The 27,763-nt window shown below is 45.0% G+C and overlaps 2 protein-coding genes across 20 annotated transcripts in view; one reads left to right on the plus strand and one right to left on the minus strand.

The window, feature by feature from the left end:
• Positions 1-6,707, plus strand: part of GLYR1 (glyoxylate reductase 1 homolog) — a 23,573-nt gene extending 16,866 nt beyond the window's left edge. For all 19 annotated transcript variants that reach the window (XM_032970239.2, XM_032970241.2, XM_032970251.2 and 16 more), the window contains 4 exons: positions 178-340; positions 915-1,094; positions 2,391-2,515; positions 3,969-6,707. In XM_032970239.2, the coding sequence (XP_032826130.2) occupies positions 178-340; positions 915-1,094; positions 2,391-2,515; positions 3,969-4,040 (540 nt within the window). In that variant the 3' untranslated portion in view covers positions 4,041-6,707. The remainder of the gene's footprint in view (positions 1-177; positions 341-914; positions 1,095-2,390; positions 2,516-3,968) is intronic.
• Positions 5,583-27,001, minus strand: TRMT1 (tRNA methyltransferase 1). The gene is made up of 17 exons (XM_032970238.2): positions 26,845-27,001; positions 25,303-25,491; positions 23,679-23,734; positions 22,813-22,940; positions 22,324-22,511; positions 17,855-17,970; positions 16,738-16,850; positions 15,108-15,256; positions 14,291-14,374; positions 13,249-13,318; positions 12,491-12,625; positions 11,653-11,738; positions 10,990-11,098; positions 10,244-10,320; positions 9,520-9,639; positions 8,254-8,365; positions 5,583-6,659 (listed from the first exon to the last, which is right to left on the minus strand). The coding sequence occupies exons 1-17, from the start codon at positions 26,943-26,945 to the stop codon at positions 6,537-6,539; spliced, it is 1,956 nt and encodes a 651-aa protein (XP_032826129.1). The 5' UTR covers positions 26,946-27,001; the 3' UTR covers positions 5,583-6,536.
• Between the last annotated feature and the right edge of the window lie 762 nt (positions 27,002-27,763).

Below are 27,763 nucleotides of genomic sequence, written 5' to 3' on the forward strand. Positions count from 1 at the left end.
GGCCCTATGAATTGCAGTCACTAGCTGTATGGAGTGTTGCATCATGGGCTGTTCGAAGTGAAGTCACAGGCTGCAGTTACCCTACCCCGGTTTGTTGAGGACCAACGTTGTATTGCTCTACTGTAGCCATGCGCTTGCACCGAGCCGCCGCTACACTCTCCTGACTCTCTATTTCAGGCTGTAACGCTGCGTGGCGGTAGGTACTTGGAGGCTCCCGTGTCTGGAAACAAGCGCTTGTCTGAGGACGGCGGTCTGCTTGTGCTGGCCGCGGGGGACCGCGCTCTCTATGACGAGTGCAATAGTTGCTTCCAGGCCATCTGCCGGCGTGCCTTCTACCTCGGTGAGTGAGCCTCAGCCCCCCCGCACAAGTAAGTTACGTGTGTGGATCCTGTAGCGCTTTAAAGCCTTCGCCTTTTAAACTCGGAAGCATTGATTTGGCGGTGTTGAAGCTGATGGGTAGTCCTCGGGGCAAAAAACATGTTTGCATGTTGTAAATGGGTCTCCCAAGTATTTTTGGGCTAACCATTTAATAAATGCGGCCAAATATCAGAAGGGCATGCCTCAAATAGATTTACAATTTGAAAATGGCATTCAGTTCTCATCGGATATTGACGAGAATTATTGTCCGAAAAATTGGATCGTCTCTACGACAACTCTCCATTTACGATAACTCTCATGAAGATGCTCCCATATGTGAACCAAACTGTTTGTTATCAAGTTGTCGTATAGAATCATCTTACGAGCGTCGACGACGTGCATCCCACACCCCCGTTACGTGTCGAGACAGACAACATGAAGGCTTGAACGCTTTTCACCTGATGCGTGTAGTAGAGCTTTTTTCGAAATGCTTCTTTGTCACCAAAGATGACCTCTTTGCTGGGCCCGACCCCCCCCCCCCCCCCCTGCGTTTGTAGGCGAAGTGGGCAGTGCGGCACGGATGGCCTTGGTGGTCAACATGATCTTGGGAAGCTTCATGACGTCCTTGGCAGAGGGCTTCTCCCTGGCACAACGCTGTGGTCTCTCCCAGCAAACCCTGCTGGACGTCCTAAGCCTGGGTCCCATTGGAAGTTCGCTCGTGGAACAGAAGGGGCTTGGTGAGATTTTACAACTTTTGATTTAAAGCTTTCGTGTGACTGCAGTAATTCATATTCTTAGCTCTTTCGGTAAAGTCACGTTGAAGGGAAAACAATAAAATAATAAAATATATATAACAATAAAAATTATCACGACGTTTCGACCATAACACAAACGGTCATCATCAGGTGTGAAAACCAACGGCATTATTTTATTGTTTCCCTTCAACGTGACTTTACCGAACGAGCTAAGAATATGAGATTTTACAACTCCGCCTTTTAGTGAACCACAATTTTTTTTACGCGACTAGAAAATAATTATAATTACTCCAACCATAAAAAAGGCTCCATGTTCTGTGCTGATAAAATATGACTTTAACGGCTGTAACGTTTTGAGTTCGCAAAACAAACAAACAAAAAACGGACAACACTTGCAGTGGTATTGATGTGAGGCTCGGTGATCGGAGCACTCAGCTGTGGCACCACTGAGATCCTGGCTTTGAATCGGGTGCAGCTACCCGTGATTTAACTGGGCTCTCAAGTGTAGCGAGTATATTATGGTCACAGCCTCGTCAACAATTATTGCACGTGAAAACACTTTCCGGGGTATCCAAAAAGAGCGCTTTAAAGTGATTCTGTGATGTTGTCTGCAAGAGCCATTCTCTGACACAGGATGATGTACTTGGCTGTGATAGTTCCAAATAATATATATTTTAACCATATTCTCCAGTTTATAAGACCCTCCGGAATGTAAAACACACCCAAATAAAGTTCCCGGTGTTAGAAGAGTTATGCACATCTGGCCATGCACTTACGTTATAAGATGTACCCCAACTTTTTCTTTTACGTCGTCGGGAACTTCTCAACACATACAGAGGGGAATGTGTTTGTCTTATAATCTGGAGAATACGGTTAATTACAATTCTGGCAAATCGCCTGATCAAGCTAGTTGTAATCACTAGTGAAACGTCGTACTCAAATTGTAAATGTTGTGGGTTTACTCTCCGAACACACCATTGTGCTGAAGTAGTAACTAATTGGCACGTTTTGTTTATGTGACAAACCTTATGAATTGGCTGTGTTGGGTGGTGGCGGGTTATTGACACTTATTTTTACGAGATCTAACCCAAAAAAAACCTTTATTATGGACGGTTATTATATTTACGGTTCATTGGGTCAGCCACAGATATCCACAGAGAACTCGCTATGCCCATCATGTGCACATTGCTTTTATGAGTATAGGTCAACATAAAAAAAAACAATCACCATTGGTGGGATATGTGTAACGTCGTGGTATTTTCGTGTTGTTCCTTTAAGGAATTTTACAAGGCGATTACGAGCCCAACTCCTCCCTGAAGCATGTACAGAAGGACCTGAGGCTGGCCATCGCAATGGGCGATATGCTGCACCAACAAACCCCCGTGGCAGCTGCTGCCAATGAGGTGAGGGCAACAGCCGGTGCGAGCAAGGGTATCCCCCCCCCCACGGATATGTTTGGCAGCGTTGTGCACCGTGGTGGCCGAGATGTTATCTCCCTCGCCTGGTATGCAGGAGGTCGCGGGTTTGGTCCCAACCCTGACGATGCCTGTATACAGTGGTACCTCGGAGATCGAACTTAATCCGTTCCAAAACCGTCTTCGAACAACGATTTGTTCGAACACGAATCAGTTTTCGCCATAAGAATGAATGGAATTAGCATTAATTGGTTCCCCACCCAAGGATGCTCCTATTAATGGGACCATTTTTACACAAAGTTTACAATATAAAAATACAGTACATAAAAGCATACAAAAAACAAGGAACAGTTATAATTAATAGAATAAATGAACATTGAACTTCACTTTACCTGTAGTAAGGAGAGTGGATGGCTTGAGCGGACGGTGGTGAGGAAAAAGTTGACGGAACGGTGTTTTGCGGGTCTGCGCTGGGCGAGAGCTACGCGTAAAACTGGGTCATTCGCCTCTGTCTCGGTCGCCCTCGCTACGCGTCTCGGCCCACACGGGTTCTTTCAGCTTGTTTGACCTCCGAATTTTTGTTCGATGTCCGGGGCAAAAAATGGTCGAAAATTTTGTTCGATCACCGAATTGTTCAAGTTCTGGGGCGTTCGATCTCTCAGGTTCTACTGTATTTGAATTTTTGCATGTTCTGCCCGTGATCGCATGCATTTTCCTCCAGATGATCAGGTTTTTCCCTCCACATTTAGAAACATGCTATTTAGATTGTTGGGCTGCTTTACATTTCCACATGATAAGCCACTTGGGTTGAACTGCCATTTGTGGCCACGTCACTTTTGAAACATAGCTTAATAGCTCAATGGGCTTTACCTGGTAAATAAATAGTTTAAAATATATATAACGTTCAATTGTCAGCCCTTTGTCAATCCACTGCTGGATGAAGGGCCTCCCCCCATGATGGTGAGGGCTGTTGACCATACTTTACGCTGGTCAGTGCCTTTTGTCATTCGTTAACAATACAGTTGGACTGCAGAATTTTGTCGTCACCAAGACATTCCGCAGTCACCCATATTTAATCAGTTATCTTTACGTTAAATTGTTTTTAAGATTTAAGCTTGTAGATAAATAAACCGCTGAGTCCGCAGGGGGGTGGGGGGTGGGGAGCAGCGAAAGAGTCGCATGCGGCTCTGAACCGCAGATTGCCAACCCCTGCGCTATCCCATACTGGTGGGGACCAGTGGTCTTGCCTTCTGATGGGCTAGGGGGGTACGGCACCTCCGCGGCAAGTTTTCAACATTTTTTTGTGACCCACTCAACCTTCGCCGCCTCCGGTGCGCTCGGATTGCAGGCGCGCCTAAAGCCCAGCCACCACCATTAGGTCACGTGCGTGGTTTGGTGTCCACTGATCTTGCGTGTGTTTGTGTTGTTGTTGTTGTTGCAGATGTTCAAAAAGGCCAAATCACTGGACCAGTCAGAAAATGACATGGCAGCTGTGTATCGGGTGTACGAGTAGGAAAGTTATTTTTAGACTGAACAAGACTACTGCATTCCTTACACCGCTGCAGCTTAGCGCAGCTTTTTATTTCTTCCTTTCAAGCATACACTTCTTTGTACAGTACGGTATCGTATCGTTAACAACTTGATGTAGTCGTGTTTTATTTACGCTGTTTCAATTAAAACATTGATACCAGACAGTATCATTACACACTGATGTGTTCTTGAGATACCAGGCATATTCATGTTATATCCAAGGTATGCTCAAGCCACCTGGTAGTTCATATTAATAAACCCCGTGGAATGTTTCACAAATTGCCAGGGTTATGCTTCTCAAGCAGAATACAGTTAAGTTAATGTTTTCATTTAAGTTAAGGCATTGCAAGTTGCGTACAAAAAAAAAGGTGCATTGTTAATTTAATATTTGACATTAACTTAAAATAGTTAATCATTCGGCAAAATGTTGTTTGCTTTTCATTTCATAGGGTTTTAAACATTTTAACAGCTGTCAAATAGGCATATATGTGTATTAGTGCTAAGCTACTGACAGCCTGCAGTACATGTAACTGTTAATTTCAGGATTATCGAATGAGTACAGATTTTTGCGAGTGTTTTTTGGCTTGATGTGAGCCTTGGAAGACGATTGCCACCTTTTTTCAATTTAGTAATTTAAAAACAAATGTATCGTTAATTAAATATCTTTGGTTTTCATGCATATGAATAGCTCAATGATTAAATTACCGTGCTACGTAATAAAAGTGTCACAACTAAACATGTCCGCATTCAGAAAGCGTGTTGCAAAACGCTCACCTGGCGACGCTCCTGGGTGTGTAGGTTTTCGCGTCATCGGACCGTGGTGTTTCGACACCACGGTCCGAAGTTTTGCTCCACGTGCAGAGCTACGCTTATTTAGCCGGATTTTTTTTTTAATTCCCATTCCTATACAAGGACTTTCCACTTACAGTACTTTTTCCACTTACAGTACTTTTATCTCTCTTGCCTGGTATGTTGGCTCAATCCCAACCCCCGACAATGCCTGTGTATGTTTGGAGTTTGTGTGTTTTCTCTTTCTCTCCCTGTGGTTTTTTCTCCCGGGTCCTCCGTTCGGTTTTGCCTCCCCACTTTTAGAGACACGTGCTTAGATTGTGGCTGCCACTATAAATTCCCAATCGTGATACTCCACTTTGACGAGCTATCATGTGTGCCCAGGTCGCCTCTGAAAAATGGCCATTAGCTCAGTGGGGAAGATTTTAACTACCTTACTGGGTATGGAGGAGGGTGTCGGGTTCGAACCTGACACCTGTGTATTTGGAGTTTGCATGTTCTCCCTGTGGTCGTGTGTATCTTTTTCCAGTTCTGAAAAAGCAAAAAGCTCAGTGGGCCTTACCTGGTAAAATAACAAAACTTTTAGGAATCGTTTTTAAACAGGTGCAAACCTAATTGCACTCGAAGTTGAATTTATCTACACGTGCTGAGTGACAAAACTGTAGTTTTATGTAAACATCCAAATAAATTGTGATGCTTATGAAATGCAATGGACGAGACCAGACAATTCTACAGCTTTTGATAAATGACTTTTTAATGGAAAAAAAATACAAATTCTCATCAGTATTTACAAGGCGAGACACTGGATGAAAAACCACATCGTTTCTTTTAAAATAATTAGAACCCCTTGGATTGTAAGATGACAGTGTGTATTGTTGCAGTGCCTAGTCCAAAGCTACCGACGATATTTTACGAGCCACTCGTTTTTTTCCACTGCTTTTGCCACCACTGTTCTTGAATAGTTGTTCATCTTGTACTTCGTGTTTTTTGGAGGGGTGGTGCCGAAAGGTGGATGTGTATGCCTATTCATAATAATAATGCCTTTATCCAGAAAGGCCTGAGTCTCAACACTTTTTTCCAAGCGTTGCATTTACATGTTTGGCCAGTGCAATTAGTGATTTGCTTGTTTGAGCACATGCCCGCCACACTTTATACAGTAAAATTAAGAGGGATAGGATAATTAATATTTTATCAGGGGTTCTTAGTCACAGGCCTATTTTCATTTGAAGTGGCATTCAAAATATGAAGGCAGGCACGGCAGCACGCGTTTGCCTTTGGAGAAAATCATTTGAAACTGCCACTTTTAAAAGTTGTACAAAATTACATTGAACACAAATTCAACTTGTAACGCAGCAGACAATATTGTATTTTAAATGTAAAAGTTTCTAACCTCGCGTAAAATTTTTACGTTATGTAACTTTGAAAAGCCAAATTTAAAAAAAAATTTGGAAAGATTCTAACCGTCCTAGCATATAGATGACGCTTTACACTTCATCACCCTATATCAGTTTATCGCAACTCAAGCAAACGATTTCGGCAAATACAAAATGTGTTGTCCCTGATATATCTTCAGAATGTGCATATATGAAACTGAATGTTTGACATTCGTACTTTACGTGTGCCCCAAAATTATCTTCTCCACAATGCAGATTGTATTTGGTTGGTGTGGTATGATGCGGACGAAGTGCCGTCAAGGGTCTGTTTCTCGCTTGGAATCTCTGTGCTCTAGCTCCTCTTGTTGATCTTGCCCAGTCTCTCGGGAGACCTCTTGATCGTGTGAATACTTGCATTTGTCTCCAAAGGTGCAGATGCCCTATTTAAAAAGACAACATTCATTTTCATAATAAACGTTTTTGGGTTAGATCGCGTTATTTATAAATGTGTCATAACCCTCCACCACCCCGACACGGTTAGTCAGTGAAAAAGTGTCACATTGACAAAAGACAAAATAGTTCACTGGCTGCATTAAGGCCCCCAGCCAAGCCATAGCCATTTCAGCTTGGCGATGTATAAACGGTCCACCTGGTGCCTGCACACGAGCCTATTTCATCGCTCCATCATCACCTAAGTGCTTGTCCAACTGAGAACCACAAAGCGATCGACTGTAGGGGTGGAACGACAAGAGAGGTTTGTTTGTCCATGGTCGGTTCCAAAGGCTCATGATACGTGCATAGCACTGTGGGTGTTATATTTGCAATAAATGCAAATAAATATTTTTTTGCATTTAGGCTATTTGAGTAAACCATAATGTACAAATGAGACCTAAATAAGAACAGGGAAATACAAACAAGATGGGAAAAATTACAGTTGCATTAATGAACCCACCACTTCTACTTCGCATTAATTATTTATATGAATTCAAAGAAACTAATATCCTTAATACATATTTGCTGGAAGTGTATTTACCTAATTAACGAGTAAAATATAAAAAAATAAGTTAAACGAACCGATTTTTTTTATTCTTTTTACTGTTACCAGGTTTCCAAATTGCTTTTTAGCAAGTGTAATTTATCCAAATGAAAGTTGTTTGTAAAATCTACTTTGAGGATAAACGTGTACACTCTTAAAAACAATCGTCCTCCTAAACCGGATACATGTTAAATGTGCATTTTGGATATAGTGAATACAATTAAGTCAAAATAAGCTACACGTGACATTTCGTCGATTTGATTTTAATTGGGCAACTGTAAATAAACTGCATTTATCACTACAGAAATGACGGAAGCAGTTGACGAGTGTGAGTTACTCAACTTGCACGAATAAATTCATTCGAATAAAGCTTGTCTCCTGCTTGGTGAAAAGTGAGGGTGGGACACTTCAAGAATAATGTTTCATTGTGCGACTGACCTTCAAGCAAAGCCATCAAGACTAGCTTGAGTTTACGCGATAGTTTTGAAGAGGGTGACGTGCTCATTATCTTGCAGCAAGCCAACATACTGATGCCCATTTTCCACTGTCGTACGTTGTCATTTGGTGCACTTCAACATGCCAACTTAAACTATTTTTATTTTACCAGGTAAGGCCCACTGAGCTGCACAGCTCTTTTTCAGAATCTAACTGACCACATGCTAGCTCAACGAAGTGGCTTATAACGTGGAAATTCATAGCAGCCAAAAACGCATGTTTCTAAACAGAGGGAAAAACCGACGGACCCCTACAAAAATCAATGCGACCACAGGCAGAGAGAACATGCAAACTCCAAATATACAGACGTTGGCGTTGGGATCGAACCCATGTCCTGTATACCAGGCAAGGTAGTTAACATCTCGCCACCATGTGACGCCGACGTTAGTAGCACGGCTCTGGTTCTGCAGTAAGGAAAATAAACGGCTTGTGCCTTGAGCTGCACCGGGCTGGCTGTGCACAACTCGGTTATACATTGGACAAGAAGCGTGAGAGTCTTTTACCTTTTTGAATCTCTTGCAGGGATAGGCTTTGAGACTTGGGTCGCTATAGGTCGCCTTCCTCTTGCCTTGTTGCCTCTTTCTCTTGTTTTCTTCAGACTCTTGTATGCCTCCCCTTCAGCACATAAACAATACTCATCACATTCTTGGTTCTTTCGGTAAAGTCACGTAGAAGGGAAATAATAAAATAATCACAATCATCATCAGGTGTGAAAACCACAGCAAGAAAATTTGATGACCTGATGATTGCTTGTGTTGTTTTATTTGTATTATTTCCCTTCTACGTGACTTTACCGAAAGAACCAAGAATATGAATCCCTGCAGTCACGAAAGCTTTAAATCGAAAAATATTTATCGCCATTGGCCATGATCCACTGCCGGATGAAAGCCTCCCGCCCCCCCCTCCCCCCAAGCCGTTGCCATCTCTGGAGCAGGGCCAGGAGGTGCTTTTATCTGAATCATACAAGATCTGTGCTTGTGCAAGGTGAATGCATATATCATGTTATCAATATTCACTCAAATACGAATGGATGACGGACCTCAATGCCGTGCGGGTCGTGGGAGTTAATGACCATACTTCACCACCCTGGTCAGTGTGGGTTGGGGGAAGTCCGGGAGCTTGATATGCGAGAGCAGAGAAAGCGCCACGGGGCATTGTTTAAGTTTGCTGCACTGCCTGCCGTGCGGTGGCATTAAGGTCGCGCTCGTCACACACAAAGTGCTTGCCACGAATGGACCACGATACACCTTGCCGATCTCGTGAAGGAGCACGAACCGTCAAGCACACTCAGGTCATCCTAACAGCAACGGCGAGCTTTTGGCTCGCCGTCAAGCAAAGACGATCACCGCATCGCGCGCTTTCAGATATGCGCTTCTGCAGCCGTCTGGAACGCTCTTCCGATATTAGGAAGCCACTGGAGCTATGCACTTTCACATCATATAGGTTGAAAACTCATTTCTTTAGAACTGCTTGTTTTTCGTTTGTCGTCCTTCCCCCCGCATATCCGATTAGCACGGTTGGCTACGTCCGGCGCGAAAGAAGTTCAACATACATCCCCCGCGGATGTCTATGACAACCTGTGTGCACGTGGCGGTCGCCAATCCAAGCAAGCACTAGACAGGCTTGACCATTCTTACATTCGGAAATCTGGTGAGATCGGGCACATTTCCGGTTACACCGTCACGGGCGCAACATCACAGTTCTGACAGTCGTATACTTTTTTTAACTATCGGCTGCGAAGAAAATACACCCTTGGCGACAACACTCACCCAGGTTTGGCTCGTGCCTTTGGACCCCAGTTTGGCAACGGATTCTCCTGAAATCGCTTGAGGCCTTTGCGACGAGAGATGGGATTCGCGTCTTCCCGCAGAGTGAAGCACGCTTCGAAGCTGGAAACGCACGCGCGCGCACACACATAGGGAGGGGGGGAGGGCCCTGTTTGTCGAACAGGAAAACGGAGCAAATCGCCTCGCTGACCGCACAGCCCCCTTGTCCGAGGACAACTCGCTGCGACACCTAACGTTTCATCCAAATCGCTGGGGACTGAGATGGTGTTAAGAGGCCAGCGGTCAGCAACCTGCGGCTCACGAGCAGCTTGCGGCTTTTTAAGGACTGCTTCGTGACGTTGTTCGCGTGCATTGCGGCTCTTGAAATATTCAGGTGTTTTTTTTTTACCCAATTCGACGAAAAAAAATCCCCTCGTTATTTTGGTTGCCGACCCCCTGGTATAGGTGGATATGCAAAAACAGTCGGGATACATAAACATATGTAGAAAATGACGAAATGACAATGGGAAAATGATTTTGCTGTACTTTACAAGATGAATAATACATTGCTGCACGTGAAACATTTGCATTTGTGAACCATCCACCAGAAATTACCATTAAAAAAGCCACACATACTGGCAGTTAATTGGTCGGAGCAGATATGCGAGCTATAGCCCTGACACTCCAGTACAAAACAAATATATTCCAACGGCATTGTATGTTATACCTTGCTGGCTTCTTTAGAATTTGAAACCCTGGCATTGTTTCCAATAGCCGCTCCTTCTTTGCAGGCCATTTCTTTTCCTGTTCATATACACACGCACATCATAATCACCATTTAATACGTGTACGGCCCGTTTGTCGATCCACGCCGTGCGGGTCGTGTGTGGGGGCCGGGGGCTGTGATTGGACCATACTTCACCGCACCGGGCAGAGTGGCTTGGTAATGGCGGCAGGTGGGGGGAGCATACACGTGGAAACACAGAAGTACAGAGCAGTAATGGATGTTGCTGTGCTGCACATCCGCCTGCCACCACGTAGCTCCGCCGCTGTTTGACGACAAGCTGGCATGCAGGCGGTCACCCAACCGGAAGCTATCCAGGTTTTAACCCTGCTTGGCTTCTGAGATCCGATGTGATATCAGTTGAATTCTGGATCACGTGGTCATATTTAATAACCGTGAGTAAACACGTACTCGCACGCAGTGGACGGTGGTGGAGGGCTACATAGCTTTAATCGTCATTACACCTCCACAATCTAACCCAAAGAGAAACCAATTGCGCATCGCGTAATTGCTTTATTGCAAGAAAAACACGGAAATTATTGTGCGCGTGAAAAAAAAACCAATTCGATTGAAGAGAACTGCTTTTTGTGTTCAGTTTGTTGTCCTTCCCCTGCACGTCCGATGAGCGCGCTTGGCTACGTACGGTGCTAAAGAGGTTCAACGTGCATATACACATACGCGGTACTCACCCAGCCACGCATGATGTCCCAGATGACGTGCGGGGGTGCGTCGGTCTTGATCGCATTCTTACATGCGTGTGATAAGGAGACTCTGTATCCTGCGTGCAGTACTGCGGACCTTAAAAAAAACACACACAAACAGAATGGACTTTAAACGTTGAAAATTCGTCGGCTGTCTGTCCGGGTGGCTCAGGGGTCACAGCATTGAGCTGACACCGTGACTGCCAAGAAGCTGGGTTTTAAATCCAGGTTTCGTTCCGCCTGCGACTATACCGGGTTCTCAAACGTAGTGAGTTGATGGTCTCAGCCCTGGGTCACGTTCAGAATCATAATCTTTATCCTGGAGTAATCTTTGAAGTTATTTTTCACAGATGTCCAGAAAGTCACAATACTCTCTGTGGCAGGATAAGTGAGGAAGTGCTGCGCCCTCCCCCACTATTGTGTGGATCAGAGGTCACTTGAAATTAATTTTAGAGGTATCTCTGCGATCTCCGCTTCAGTCAGCCATTCTCCAACAAATGGGTTGCACCGTTGTGTGGAGAAGAGTTGTAAATCGGATTCTGGTGTGCAGGTTCGTTGAATTAATTACATTCGTTAAATGGCACCACGGGATCTTGTTGGGCGAACAAACGCTCCCGCTCCATCTCATTGCAGGCCCCATTTGGCTGTTACCTGAACTCCAGCAAGGAGGGGGTGTTGCACCGAATAACGCTGCTCAGTTGATCCAACCCATAATACAGCGGGCAGTCTTGGAGTTCCTGAAATAGAATGGCAACGTGTAAAAACGTTGTCTCCAACGTAACACTGACGTCCATTCGTCAATTCGCTGGACGCCGGCCTCCCCCACGCCGCGCCGGGTTGCATGTTCGTTTGGCCATACTTCACCATGCCGGTCAGTGAGAAGAGGGTGGAGCCGAGAGGCTACGGTCAGTTCCGATAGCGCTCGCGTCAGCAACGTTAAAACGGGAATGGAACGCGTGCCACCCATTTCACAGCGCAGTGCGAAAACCACTGCGCGCTACCGCTCCACTCTGCACTAAGCACATTACTCAAATGGAATCTGGGAAATTATTTTGGCGCAAAACTGATTCAAATACAGTATTTCATCATTATTTGGGATCCGTTTCGGAGATGCTCGTGAATGGGAAATTTTGCGGACGATATTGGCCCACAAATATCGTACGCGCAACGCCTGCAGATGCTTCCAAAGCTTCGGGAAGTTCTCTCTCTCTCTCTCATCACTTTATCTCTCATCGCTTTATCTCTCATTTACATTCTCTCTCATCGCTTGATTCCATCCACTTTCATTCTCTCTCTCGAGACGCAGTCGTGTAGAGTTCCAGATGCAAGTGGCGGAAAGCCAAGTCCGCGAATAACGAGGCAATACTCTACAGATCCCTTCTGAATAACCGTCAGCTTAATCTATCTGGTGCGCCAATTTTAAATCGACAAGCAAAGTATGGCCAGCTTGATTATAATTTATCACAAAATAAATCGGTATTTGTTTTACCTCGGTGACAACTGCCAGCATTCCAATTATCCTGTCGGACGTTTTGAAGCGTGTTCTGTTCGCTTCTACAGCTGATATGATCTTCTGGACGTAGTTGATATCGTGTATGGCGCCTGTCCAGATGGGCCCTCCGAGCTGGCAAACAGAAACGAGGCGTGAATATCAATGTGGGAATTTCCAAAAACACAGCCATTTCCATGTCAAACATGTCCTCAGTCCGTGCAGCTGCATTTGCCAAGCAACGGTGGACACACGTGGCCTGGAATCTAGCGCCGAGGAGGCGAGGGTGGGTGGACTGCGCATTTGTTGTTAAACTCCCTGTCCCGTGGGCGTCAAGGAGCCCTGGCTCGCCAGGAGAAGGCGGTACACCAAGTGTAGACTAATTTCCATCTGTCCCATCTGCATGGGATAGCGTTGCCCCTAGCATGTGTGCGTTTTCTCCTGATACTCCAGTTGCCTCCCACATGTAAACATGCATTCATTGGCCAGTAGATAACATCTACAGCAGGGGTCGGCAACCTGTGGCTCTTTTAAGGACTGCTTCGTGACGTTATGCATTGCAAGTCTTGAAATTTTGAGTTTTTACCGAATTCGAAAAAAGTGGCCATTCTTGTTATCTTGATTGCCGGCGCACGATCTAGAGTGCCGCAGAGCTTGAACCCTACTGGCTCCTGACGTCTCGGGCAGTTGCCGGCTGGTAAACAAACATCATTCGACGACAGAAATCCCCCACGACGAGCGTTTAAGGCACCACTCACGTGGTGCCGCTGTCCACAGTTCTCACAGTTGGGTCCCACGGGCGGGCCGGTGGCTGCTGTGAACTTCAGCCTGTCATGATGGCAACAATGTGGAAGCGGTGAAAAATCCCGAAAGAGAGGTTAACCGCCTCCCCCCCCCCACGTCCCCTGACGTTAACACAAATGCTTGGAATTGGTGAGGCTCTCTGGGGTAACTGGACACGGCAGCCCATGTGGAGCGATACGACAGGAAGACCAGCTGGCAGGGAGATACTCACATCGTAATTAAAGCTGCAGATACAAATGACAATGGGACCGTTGTGCACTTTGAAACACCCCAATTTATACCTAACTAGAACCCATCCCCCGCTTGTAGTCCCGACTCAGTGGGACAAGTGAGCCCATTTTTCCCCCTCTCCCCCAAACCCATGTGCTGTGTTCGGGATTTTTCCCCCCGTGGAATTTCTGCGCCCCCTTCCATTTTTACTGCTCGCGTTCTGTCCCGGGCTCTTGTCGAATAATAATAAATTAATAAAATAATTATTGTATAAATTAATGATAAACTAGTAAAGAAATATAGGTTGTATTGTTATAATAAATAGGGGCGTTGAAAATTACAATAATACGCTTATAATAGATTTGAAAAAATATTGTAATTGACTTTTTTTGCGATCAATTATTCAGGCCCCTTTGAAACTGGCGGCTGCCCCCGGTAACCTGACTCCCGTCTGCCCTAAAGAGAAACCCCCAAGCCAAGAGCCCAGCGCGACGCAGCTGCCGATGCCGATGATGTCACCAAACCCCACCCATCACCTCCAGTCCAGCGGCACACGCGGAAACAGAAGGACTAGTTTCACATCATCAGAATGAGAAACTTGTTCATTGTTATCTATTACAACTCTGATAGCACTGTTTAGTGGCCGGGCTGTTTGATATCCAGGGCCTCTGGGCCCCGTGCTCAGCGATCGCAGAACAAAAAACAATTTCACAATAGATTACTTAATCGGATAGCCCACCTTGATGTACACTCAACACGAACAACGCAATGCGTGCGTGACCTTACCCGCTATTGTGGGCCGTGGATTTCCCCATTGGTTGCAGGTGAAACGAGCCACACCCGACACAGTTGTACACAAGGGCCTGCTTGCTGCAAGAGGAAACGCAACCGATTAGGATCTGGATGCGATATTCGAACATCACCGCAGTTGAATCATACAATCAATAAATCTTTATTTTACGTGCTAATCTGCCCCCTCAATAACACAGGCATCAATCTGTGCACATTACAGCAGAATGGGAACGGTACGGGGGGGGGGGGCACGGAGCAACAGGAATGGAAAAAGAAACCCAGCTAACACCTTTACTTCACATTTTCTCTGGGCTGTACGAGTGTTCAATTGTTAATTATGGCTTATGCTGTTGTTATTGTTGTCGACATGTAACTTCCCAATGCTGCGAAAAGACTTCCCCTCCCCCATATCTATATCACCTCAAGCCTCTCATACGTCACGCAACTTCTGTGTGGCCAATCCCACCCTGAACCCCTCCCCCCTCCCCGCCCGCTGTGAAAACAGACGCCGCTCCATGTAGCAGCGTCGAGGACCTCATGTAACCTCTTCCTCCCCATCCTCATCTCTCCTGACCCTTCGCTCCCAAATTTATATTCCTTGTCCACCCTTTTCCTCTTATTTCCCATTCTTTCTCTTCTCCCTTCCTTCAATTTTCTTTCTCCATGCATTATATCCTTGGCTTTACTCCTATTCCCGTGATGTGCCACGGCTATAAGGTTACCCCCCCCGCGATTCCACCTTGTTCCCCCGGGGTTGTTTTTAATCCGAGGCCGTGGTGCGGTGTCGATTCGAAGGTTTTGGTACGTTTACCTCGCCGACATTTTGACCTTGGCTTGGCCGGAGAATATGCGGACGAAGACCCGGATGTAGAAGTCGGCACTGATGGCCAGCAGAGGCACGATGTAACGGTGGTAGCGGTTGGAATGCAGGTCAAGGCAGTGCAGTATTATTCTGAGGGCCTGTAACCCACCAAACGACACGACGCTCGTGTCTTAGGCCAAGACCGTCGGAGAAAATGTGCATCAAAGCGCGTATCATGCCAGGCGATCGGTTGAAACAATGGGCACATTTCGTGTTGTTATCTCCGAGTGTTGGAGACACAGAAGGGAGCATTCGCTCTTGGAAGGTCAAAGCGACTTTAAAACAATAACAACACCATAAGGCGCATATGCTGGTGAGGCAGGCACACAGTTACAGGCAGCCATCTTCTCTACGAGGTACTCATTGTCTGGGCCCTCCTCTAGCAGGCGCCCCCCTATATAGACATAGGGAGCCACTGGAGCTATGCCCCTTTAAATATAGATTTATAACTCATTTCTTTACAACTGCTTATTGTGCTGAATTTTTTGTAATTCCCCCGCAACCTCCGATTAGCACGGTTGGCTACGTACGGTGCGAAAGAAGCTCAGCATACGTGTATGTGACCATCTGAGGTGACGCACAAATTCATATGCATTAGTACCCCGATACAGTACATTGCTGGAATCTATCCCATCTCAGTCTACCCAGCAGTATTAATGGGTATGCCAGCTAGCCAATCAGCAGGTCACGTTCGATGGGGTAAAGCGTGGGTAATCCCGCCTCTTCAAAGACGTCTGGCCGGCGGGGAAGAGTAGGCCAAATACCCTTTCAGAGGGGGCACTCGAAGGCTGTCCTGGAGTAGAGGGCCCTTCCGCCATTAGTGGTGTGAGTGAGCAACTGAAGGGCTGCCCCTTCACATTTAGAATCAACATGGATTTGGAGTATTTGGCCACTATAAATGTTCACGTGATAAGCCACTACGTTGAGCTATCATTTGTGGCCCGGTCGCTTCTGAAATGTAAGCTAGCAAACAGTAGGTTTTTACCTGATAACATAAAAACATTGTTAAGTTTTAGTTTTATTTTGTTAATGATCCGCTTCCTTTTCCTATACTTTGCGCTCCTGTCATGTTTTTGTATTGTTTGTTGTTATAACGTTCTGATCCCGTGCCCCTACTGGACATCTGTGGGAAAAAAAGCTTCATAGTTCAATGGGATTCCTCCAGTATAAAGATTATGATTCTGACATTAACATATGACTGCATCAAAACTAATAAAACTATATATAAAAAAAACTATTTTTATTTTCCCAGGTAAGGCCCACTGAGCTATATAGCTATTTTTCAGAAGCGACCTGGCTATCGCAAATGATAGTTCAGCGAAGTGGCTTTGTCACGTGCAAATTTAGAGCAGCCGAATACTCAAAACGCACGTTGATTCTAAATGTGGATGGAAAAACCGGAGAACCCGGCGAAAAATCCACGTGAGCACGGGGAGAACACGCAAACTAAAAACATACACGGCGTCAGGCTCGGGATCAAATCCACGACCTCCTGCGTACCAGGCGAGGGAGTTAACATCTCGCCACCGGGGCGCCCCACGAGGGAGAACTTGACAAGTGGAGGCAGGTGTCACTTTACCATTTCGTGGCAGAACTTGGCTTTGAGCGACATGGACCCGTACTTGGAGTAGCAGGTTTCTCCGCTGTTCCCAGCCATGACGGCCATGTCCGTGCAGGTCACGCACAGTAACCCTGAGGGAGCGACATAAGGTCACACGGTAAAAAAAAAAATTTCATCCCCACCCCTCCCTTTCACCCCCTCCCCTCCTCCCTTTTCTATTTCCTCCCCACCCACCCCATCCTTCCCCTAGAGGGTTATCGAGTTAAGGACACCAGGGATGCAGAGTTTATTGATATGTAGATAGACAGGTTGAAAACTATAAAACGTTGGTAATAATCATTGTCCTTTGCTTGTGTCCAAACTGGTGTCAATTCCCATACATGCTCTGTGTGTGTACCTGCATCGTTTGTTCAATAAAAAATACATTTGGGAAAGAGTAAGGTTTTCATTTGAAGTAATGCATGCAATGCAAACGGTACTTTTATAAGGTACTTGATAGGTCATACAGTCAACTCTTGATCATCCGGGGTAATGGAAAGGGGAGTGGCAAGGGGGGGAAGTGGCAATGGGGAGGGGCATTTGGGGGGGCTGGAGATTGGAGGGTCATTTGGGGGGGGGGATAATGAGGGGAGTGAAGACTGAGACCAAGCATAAGCACGGGCAATGCAAAACGTTCACAAAGCAGGATATGCAAAACCCATGTATTGCTTAGAATGGGGGCGAGGATATAGAAATGTGTTCGTGCTTTGTTAATTACAGCAATCGGTCACCAAAAGTCACGAGGCTGCAGTTTGCATAAAAAAAGAGCGGAATACCGCACGTTATATTTTTAGACTTTTTTTTTTTACCCGCAAGCACGGTTTATCCGCAACCCGGTGAAACCAGCTGAAGGCCGCTGCAATTGGTCATTCAGGCCGTCACATGAGCAGCTGTGGACCCCCGAGCTCCGTGCCTCCCGAGTTCGCAATTGAGCAACAGCTTTGTCCATTTTGAGAAATTTGCGCGCGTGACAAGATAATTTATGATCATCATTATTATTACGTTGAGGACACACTGTATCCCCGTGATGCTGTACTCACTCTGGTGCTGTTGTAACAATGTGTGTTTAGATGCCCGCCAAAGCACCCACACTTACCGCCTTCATTCACAGACTGAACGGCTGCGTCCAGAAACTGGACCGGACTCCCGTACGGGTCCAGGTCCACCACATCGAAGCTCTCCTTGTGATTCTTGCTCTTGTACATCAACATGCTGAAGCGAGACAGGTCCATTAGGTGTAAATACATCATCATCATTTATTTATCCCAGGAAAGCCTCATGAGTCTAAAGGCTCTCTACCAGGAGGGTTCTGGATTGACTCTCTTCCAGGAGCGTCCTGGAATGACTCTCTTCCAGGAGGATTTTGGGATGTTTGGCCAATTGCATTTTTAAATGAGTGTTTTTCTTCATGTGGGAGGGAAACCGGTGTACCCGGAGAAAATCCACCACACGCATTAAGGGGGTAATACTGAAATACTGAAACAACCCACTTGCTGTACTAAAAGCTTTTGTCCACCTCACAGCCCATTGGGCTTTGGAGTTTCACGAATCTGCGTGATCCATCGGCTAATGGTGGAACAACGCACGGGTGCAGTGAGACTGTGGCCACTTTACACTGGAAAGTCAAATGTGCGTAAGCTCACACTTGCTACTTAAGTTTCCCAAATGCGTGACACCCAACACCAGAACCAACACATACCAGGTACGCTACGTTGTGAGAAGCTGAGGGTAAGTCCAAAAAAATATAATTGTTGTACTGTAATTATATGCTTCCACATCTAAGCTCTCCTTTTTCGTCAACCCGTGCAATGACCAGCATGGTGAAATCTGGGAAAATAACTCCCATTGCACACATGGTGTGGGGAAATTACTCATCCCCAAGTCATAAACAAACGGCTGGACATTTACAACATACAAAACACTTAAGCTATACCAAATGTATCGAGCCTAACAAGATCGTGTGATATTTTTATAAATATATAAATTCACTATCGCACTCCCTTTGGCCACGATAAAGCTGTGCGTGAATAAAAACCACACACTGCATGAGGTGCAGGTTCTACTTAAATTTGGAAATATATAACTACCGAATCAGGACACTTTACTGTATGTTGGATGAATCTGAAAAATCCCATAATCTGGCCAAGATATGAATCTTCATATCCAACATTTTTTACATTTTTTGTCTCAATCTATCTGAAAGTATGCCATCACAGGAAATTACGAGACATGGCAAATGGCGTGATGTAGCATCGGGTATGTACACAATTTATTTCGCACAGTGCGTAGCCAACTGCGCTAATCAGAGTTGCCGACTTAGAATCGAAATGTGGTGACATCGCCTTCACTTGTGCGAAGACAAAAAAACAAAAACACGAACAAGAAAAACATCTTAAAGTGACTATGTGACTGTGCAAACAGAAAATCCATGAAAAAAACAGCAAAATATTCCTGAAAAAAGCACCGTACACCAACGCTGTGTGCAAAAAATCCCAGTGGGATGCAAGTCAAACAACAACCACAATAAAACTTAGATTAAGGCCATCAGTCTAACTCCGTACTACAACAAAACAAACATGTCCAAACCAAAAAACGTTTTCGAAATCACCAAAAAATAAAGCCATAATTGCAACGTAACAGTGATCACAGGGACTGTGACCGATTTTTTACAATAAACTACATAAATAACATGTAACACCAACTCCTAGAGCCATAGCTGGCTGCATGAGTTACTTCACAACAACAGAAGCATCAGTCGGAGTATCAAATTTTTCAATGCACTTTTAAGATCATCAAAATACAGATAATACTTTGCAGCGTCATCCGGAGCGAAACATTTTATTTTATTTTATGCCAATGAATAGCAGTGGTAACTAGGGGTGTACAACTCCTCTAGAGCAGTTTAGAGAGAAAATCTCATTGGTAGCGATTCAAGTTGCAGTTTATTGGCAATAGCATTCCAGACCCTGGGGGCATCAATAGCAAAAGCTCTTCCTCCAGTTTTTGTACGGCAATAGGGAATGTGAAGCTGATAAATGAGCGAAGACCTGAGGTCAAATTTGTTCTTTGAAACAGAGAGGAGATCCAGCAGGTAGTCTGCGGATTTTTTTGTAAGTACATCGTGAATAAATAAGATCTGGTGCACAAGCCGTCAAACATTAAGAGATGTTAAGTTTGACCCAATGTAGAGATCACAGTGGTGAGTCTTATATGGGCAGTTCAATGTAAATCTTAAGGCCGAGTGATAGATGGAATCAAGCTTCTTCAGTACAATACTTGGGGCTGATTTATACATGATGTCACAGTAGTCAAGTAGAGGCAGTATGGTAGCTTTTATCAATTCCAAACGGAACATTGGGGGGAAGCAGTGCTTGTGTCGATACAGAAAACGAATTTTTATTTGTCTTTTTACCAATATAATCAATGTGATGTTCAAAATTCAGTTTTGAATCCAGGATGACCCCAAGATACTTATATATCTTGATTTGCTCTATTTGATAATTATTTGAGGAATGTAATTGGGGGAAAATAACTTCCTGCTTTAGTCCTGGTGAGAAGCATAGCACCTTGGTTTTGGAGGTATTCAGGACTAGTTTAAGAGCAACTAGCTGATGTTGTAGTTTGTTGAAATCACCCTGTAGCTTAGCAATCACGTCATCCGGAGAGCGGCCAGCAGTAATCAGTATCGTGTCATCTGCAAAAAGATTTACCCTGGAATGATCCAGGTCAGTGCCCAAGTCATTGACATAAAGAGAGAACAAAAGTGGGCCGAGGATGGAACCCTGTGGAACCCTTTTTGTTATCTTAACACTGTTTGACCTCCAACCATCTGTGAATACAGTTTTGGTGCGAGAAAAGAGATAATTTTGTAACCATTTTACTGCGTTTTCAGAAAAACCGAGGCAACTTAGTTTACTAAGCAGGGTGTTGTGGTCTACTGTATTAAAAGCTTTGGACAGGTCTGTGATTCAGAGAGTCTCATGCAGTAGATGTGGTGCTGTATTTTTTTCAGAACCCAGATTGTTTTAGATGTAGTAGATTGTTGGTGGACAGGAAACTGCTAATTTGGTAGGTCAATAATTTTTCAAAAATTTTCATCAACGGGGACAAAATTGAGATAGGTCGGTAGTTATTTGGATCATCTTTAGGGCCCCGTTTGTGAAGTGGACGAACATAGGAATGTTTCCATTCTAGAGGAACTGATGCTTCTTTGATGGACAGGTTGAAAATATATGCTACAGGTTTGTATATTAGGTGACCAACAGTTAGTAGAGCAAAGACGGGAATACTATCTGCTCCGGTAGAGGAGGATCCTTTGAGGTAGGTCAGTTGTTTCAGAACATTACTTTCGTGGATTGGCTGGAAACTAAATTTGTTTAATGTTTGGACAGGGGTGTAGGAATTTGCATGAGCAGGGGTGACTCCCAATACATTATCAAAAAGATTACCAGCTTCAGAAAATTTAAGGTTAAAATTGTCAACTATTTTTTTGGATCTGAAAAATATTCCCCATTTCGGTTAAGCTCAACGGGCAGATTGTCTGTTTTGGATGCCTTTTCGATACATCTGATTGTTTTCCAGAAAATCCTGGCATTTCCATGTGATTCCAGGAGAGTGGAGGAAAAGTAGGCATTTTTTGCATGCCGTATTTTTTTGACACATCTATTCATTAAAATCCTGTATTCTAGCCAGTCATTGACCAAATTACTTTTCTGAGCACATGCCCAAGCCTTGTCCCTAGTTTTCATGAGCTTTGTAATCAAAGGATCAAACCATGGTGGGCGGTTGCCTTTAGTTTTAAATCTAACCAACGGAGCATGTTTTTTAAGAATTTGGAGAAACGTGTACCTGAAGGTCTCCAAAGCCGTAGTCAGGTTGGGGATATCACAGACCTTGTCAATATCCGAGTGAAGCACATCATTAGTAAATGCCTGAGTGCTGAAGTGTCTCATAGAGTGCTTCTCAACCAATTAAGGGGGGGCTTTGGGTCTGGCTAATGATCTCACCCCAAAAATGAAGGAGTGATCACTAAGGTTATTACCCAGAACACCAGTCAATGTGAAATTGTGAGGGGCATTTGTCAATAGGACGTCAAGCAGAGATGACTGTCCCGGATTTTTTTAGGTTTGGTCTTATGGGGACATTTATTAATTGAAACAGATTAAATTCATCTGCAAAATTTGTGGCCACGGCCGGCGGGTTTAGCCAATTTCAATTTAGATCACCCACTAAAACTATTTCACCTTTAGGGAGGCCCCCAAAAAGCTCCCTCAGTGCAGATGCAGCTTTAACATCCTTCCCACTAGGCGGTCGATAGCAGCACACTACCAATATCTGTTGATTATTTGGGAGAGTTATTTTGAGAGCCAGACCTTCAAAGCAACATTTTTTAAAACAAGGAGTGAGCTAGTGAACATGCCATCTAAATCACTCGGTTGTGTTACCGCTTGTTATCTATGTTATGAACCTCCTTGAGCTAAGGCGCTCTAAGTATTAAGTAAGACGTAAATATTAAATTAGATATAATAATCGACTGTGAATAACACACCGCCGTGGAGAACCCACCTTGCATCTGAGTAACTCGCGGTTACAAGATGCTGCACTTGGTTCATCTCAATGTTCTTGTTAATGGCGGCGACGGCGTTTTTTGAGAAGTCATTTGTGATGATGCTCTTAATGCCGGGGATTTCCTTGGCAAATCTGATGGATCGCAAACCAGACGCTGCCAGGGCTTCCAAAACCTTGACTCCTTCCTGTAGATAAATTCAATACAAATCATCATCATCATAACCATCATCAGCCACAATAAATTCACTCATGCCGGATGAAGGCCCCACGAACCCATCATCATCATCATCTCTCGCAGTTCTGAGATTTAGCAACCATCTAGCATTTTCAAAAGAGCCAATTTCATCATTCCATCTCCGCGGCGGTCGTCCCTCAGACGCATTCCCTCCTCTTCTTCCGGTTCCGTTCCGATGACGTACGTGTACGTACGGGTGCTAATACACGCAGGAGGTTCCGCCAACAGTAATCAGGCTGAAGCGCGCATACCTCACACTTGACGCCCACGTACGCTTGTTTCTCGGCATATTGTGGCGAGGCGGCCGACACGCTGCCCGGGCTTTCAGGCCCATCGCTCAGCGACACGACCACCCGGCTCTCTTCGCCCGGCACCACCACTGAAAGAATAAACACTTCCATTTAAATAACCTTCTTCCCAACAACGATAGCACGCAGCAAGGGTGGTAGCACCCACGGCCCACGGGACGGATCAGCATGCAAATTAATTTCATGCGGTCCACGACTTCATTTCGTACGACCTGCGAATTAACTTAATATGGTGGGCGACTACATTTCATATGACCCATGTAAATTCTCTAAGGCCCCGAAAGTTTTAGATGCCATACCAAACAGTGAGCATACGTATTTTAAACAAAACCAGGCAGCCGCCCGAGATAAGAACTTACGAACATCCGCACTTACGAACAAACCGCCATAAGGTGTTGTTATTTTTAACCATTCGACCTGCAAATGTTCGGTCGTACTTGTGAACCGAACTGCGGGACTATTTTGTTCAGCGGAGCGATCCTCGGCGAGGTGTAATGAGTTCCAGCATCCCGTGCGATGCACAACAACGGTGAACCGTTCGGCGTCGAGTTTAACAATGCTCCCCTCTTTTGTTGAACCATAACACAATTGAATAAAACTGACCATATGTGCAATTAAATATTGAGTCCCGAGACACGAACAAACCGACTTACGAGCGGGACTCAGGAACGTAACAAGTTCGCAAGTCGAGGACTGCCTGTGCAAAGGTATTCTCCGCAAGTAAATTTTTTTAATGTAACAATGTGACGGCAGTTGTACTGCCTGCACACTCAATATCTACATCAACTTTTTGCAGCCTCCATGTGTACCTCTGATGCGTCTCTCGTGAAGGCGTTCCCTTATGAACTCTGTAACAACAGCAGACCTGTTCAAACAGGAAATTGCACAGGTTGTGCCAGTTACTTAAGAGTACGCGGTTAATAAACAAATTGTAAACAAAAGTACAGTATTCATTTCATGACAGCTTTTAGAATTAGTTTCAATATGACATGAGCCCAAAAAATATCAGTCTATGATATTGTTTTCTTTTATCAGGCCATGTTAATGATGAGTATGGAACAATGTTTTTTTTATTTGTGCTTGTGCACAACTGCCAATGCAGTCCCTTGATATTTTTTGTTCAACGAGATTTTCCTATTTTACCCTGCTCCCAAAGTTCACCTTTAATAATCACTTCATCTTGCTTGCTATTTATATGTTACATACTGCACCACCTATATAATGTAATAACAAAATAATTACAGCCCTTCGTCACTGCTGGACAATGGCCTCCCCACACCATGTTGGTCATGGGATTTGTGTGACCATACTTCACCACGCTGGTCAGTGCGGGTTGGTGAGAGGAGGGTGACCCAGGACTGGTTCAGATATCACTCTCCACTTATGTTAACGATGGATGGGAATCAAACTAAGGTTGTCGATTTTTTTTCATTTTATTATGTTTTATTTTTATTATCTTATTATTTCCCTTCCACGTGACTTTACCGAAAGAACCAAGAAGAAGAATAAGATAAGGTTGTCGAGTTCATAGTGCAATACCCTAACCTCTGCACCACTACTTCAGGAGAGTATTTTGCCCACAACTCAATGATAAAAGATAATGAGCAGCCCTGAAACGTCTTGCTCAATCCACTGCTCGTAGAAGGGCGTCCACAATAAAGGATCTCTGGAAAGCACCTCTTAGAGCAGTGGTTCTTAACCTGGAGTGCACGCACCCCTCAGGCGTGCGAGATGCCCTTTCTGGGGGTGAGAGACGTGCCAGATTTGTTTAGAAGGTAAATAATGGAAAACACAATTTAAGCACAGGCACGTACGTACAACTACTCTGTTTCATCAAACCTTTGTACTTATTAACATTATAAAACATATTCTGGGTTCTTTCGGTAAAGTCACGTAGAAGGGAAACAATAAAATAATAAAAATATAAAACAATAATTCTTCCCTGCCTCTTATTTTATTGTTTCCCTTCTACGTGACTTTACCGAAAGAACCAAGAATATGAATCCCTGCAGTCACGAAAGCTTTAAATCAAAATTATAAAACATGTTACGATTTAACAGTTGCAAGGCTACAGTAAAGGTTAAGAACCACTGCCTTGGGGTCAATTTGGCCTACGCTTCCACACTGGCCAGACATCATGGAAGAGGTGGGAGTACCCACACTCTACCCCATCATACATGACCTGCCGATCGATTGTGGTGCACCTACTTATACTGCTGGGTGGACAGAGGCAGGGAAGAATTTAATTAACTTGCACCATTGTTTCAGCTGCCGCATCTCTAGATTCAGTGCTATGACACTGGGGCAGCACACCGAACACGATTGTGATGTAGGGCAATCCACATCTGTAAAAAAAAAAGAGCTTTATAGCTCATCGGATTCCTCCAGTGTAAATACATATTATGATTTCTGACGTGGATGTAATGTACTTACGTGATGTCCCGATTAAATTCCTGGACGGGATTGTAAAACACTTCGCTTAAGTTTGGGAAGAAAATTCGGGCTTTCCCCTCTGAAATTATTGATCCGGACGTTCCAAGGTCCACCTCTTCACAGGTCTTCTTGGGCTCGATCTCAGCAGCGTTGGACTCGGGCGTTTCATGCGATGTTGTTGTTGCCATTCTGCACACAGAGAGTTGAAAGGTGAAAAGTTGTTTTTTGTCACTGACATACAATCGGTGGCTTTTACAAACCAGATCTTGAAAGCAACTGTTAAGGTCTGGTGAGGCCAAAATTGGTTTCAGTAGATTATGTTCCACTAAGGATTTCTAAACGGTTACACCACAGTTATGGGGTTGGCCGCTTGTGGTGGGGTAGAAAGTGTGCGTATAATCCCACCTCTTCAATAATTTTTGGTCAGTGTGGAAGAGTAGGCCAAATTGCCCTATAAGGTGGGCTTCTCTAGAGCTCCCGTTTTCAGTTTTCAGTTTATTTCTTTTGGTATAGCCCTGTGAGCCATTCGGCTCTTGAATCGGGTGAAAACCACAACAAACAAAAAAAACAAAAACACGAACAAGAAAAACATCTTAAAGTGACTATGTGACTGTGCAAACAGAAAATCCATGAAAAAACTGCAAAAACATTCCTGAAAAAGCACCGTACACCAACGCTGTGTGCAAACAATCCCAGTGGGATGCAAGTCAAACAACAACAACAACCACAATAAAAACTTAGATTAAGGCCATCAGGCTAACTCCGTACTACAACAAAACAAACATGTCCAAACCAAAAAACTTTTCGAAATCACCAAAAAATAAAGCCGGGGACTGTGACCGCCCAGCAGTGTCGTAAGCAAGTAAAATTTACTGCTGCAGAGCGGGTGGGAAAGTGCTCCCACCCCCTTCCTGTGTACACCAGAGATCACTTAAAGGTATATCTCGGAGGTAGCTCTGCGATATCCACTTCCGTGGGACGCTAACATAAAGGGCTGCACTGCTCTTACGGAGATCCAAATGGAGTATTCGTCTCATAACTTGATGCCGATAGCAACATACAGTATAACATTGCCAAAATGTAAAATATTTATTTAAAGCGTTGTAAACGTATTCAGTACGATTGATCAACTTCCCTTTGAAAAGCTTCAACACATTAGCCAATAGCAATGGTACAAAAACGATTATAATTTTGCGTATATGAAAGGCGACGTTTCGGGCTACGGCCCTTTTCCATGACGTAAAAAAAAACTCCTTATAAAATGTGCCGTTACGTTTTAAAACAATCCCAAACATCTGAATTCGGCACACACACACACACACAAAAAAGCCACCCCACATGGGTGAGGGGGGGTTTACAAGCAAAGGATACGGTGTCCCAGAGCTCACGTGCGCACGTAAGAAAACAAGCCTCGTGCAACGCGCGCTATTGCACGAAGGGCCACATCGCCCAAGCGCCGCAGCCAGCCGCCACCGCCACCACCACCACCAACCAACCAAGCCACCGTCACGCGTGAGCCCGGCGCGAACGCGCGACGCTCACCCAGAGACGGAGAGAGGCGGCGGCGGCGGCGGCGTGCGTAGAGGAACGGGACGGAGGAACCTCCTCGGCAGGACCGACGCCAGACGGCTGCCCCAGTGCATGGGGAGGGGAGAGGCGACCCCCACGTGCAGGAAGCAGAGGGCAGGGGGCGGTGGGGGCGGGGCGGGGGGGGTCACCCGGAGACGTCATCAAGCTGCGCCGCGGGCCCCTGCTCGCTCTCTGGGGTGGCGGTGGGTGGGGGTGGGTGGGGGTGGGGGTTGCCATGGCAACGCTGATGAGACCCTCAAACGCGGAAACCGGTCCGGCGGTGTTTTTGGCAGGATGTTGAGCCAGTGTACGCTGGGACTCAATTGTCGTGAAGGTTGGGTACTTTGTTGCCTGTTGTTACCGGCGGTGTATCGGTGTTTGGCTCCAGCAAGCATGACTCTGCCGATGAGACCCTCAAACGTGGAAACCGGTCCGGCGGTGTTTTTTGGCAGGATGTTGAGCCAGTGTACGCTGGGACTCAATTGTCTTAAACAGAGGGAACTTCGTTGCCTGTAATTATCGGCATTGTTTCAAGCAAGCCTGGCTGCTGATGAGACCCTGAAACTTGAAACTGGTCCATAATGTTTCTTGTGCTGAATCAATGCTGCTGAATCAATGCTGCTGATTTTTTTTGTATTCTCAGAAGGCCCTGAGGTTGTTGGGTTGTGTAAGAAATATTTTTTTCGTTTACATGTAAGGGTTGGGCTATGAAGTCTGGATCAATGGTGGCTCTCTCATAGGTCGACTCAGCCTTAAATGTGAATTTGTATTGTTTGCGGCACGTGACCGTCAGCACATGGGGTGACACACCGCTCGGCGTGATTGGTATTGATGCCACATAGCCCATGACCTGGCTTTAGTTATTTTCCATTGAAAAGATGTTGCATCAGTA

Source organism: Petromyzon marinus, chromosome 43 (genome assembly GCF_048934315.1).
Source record: "Petromyzon marinus isolate PM22_M1 ecotype Great Lakes invasive population chromosome 43, UKy_Petmar_22M1.pri1.0, whole genome shotgun sequence".
In the NCBI taxonomy this organism is placed as follows: Eukaryota; Metazoa; Chordata; class Hyperoartia; order Petromyzontiformes; family Petromyzontidae; genus Petromyzon; species Petromyzon marinus.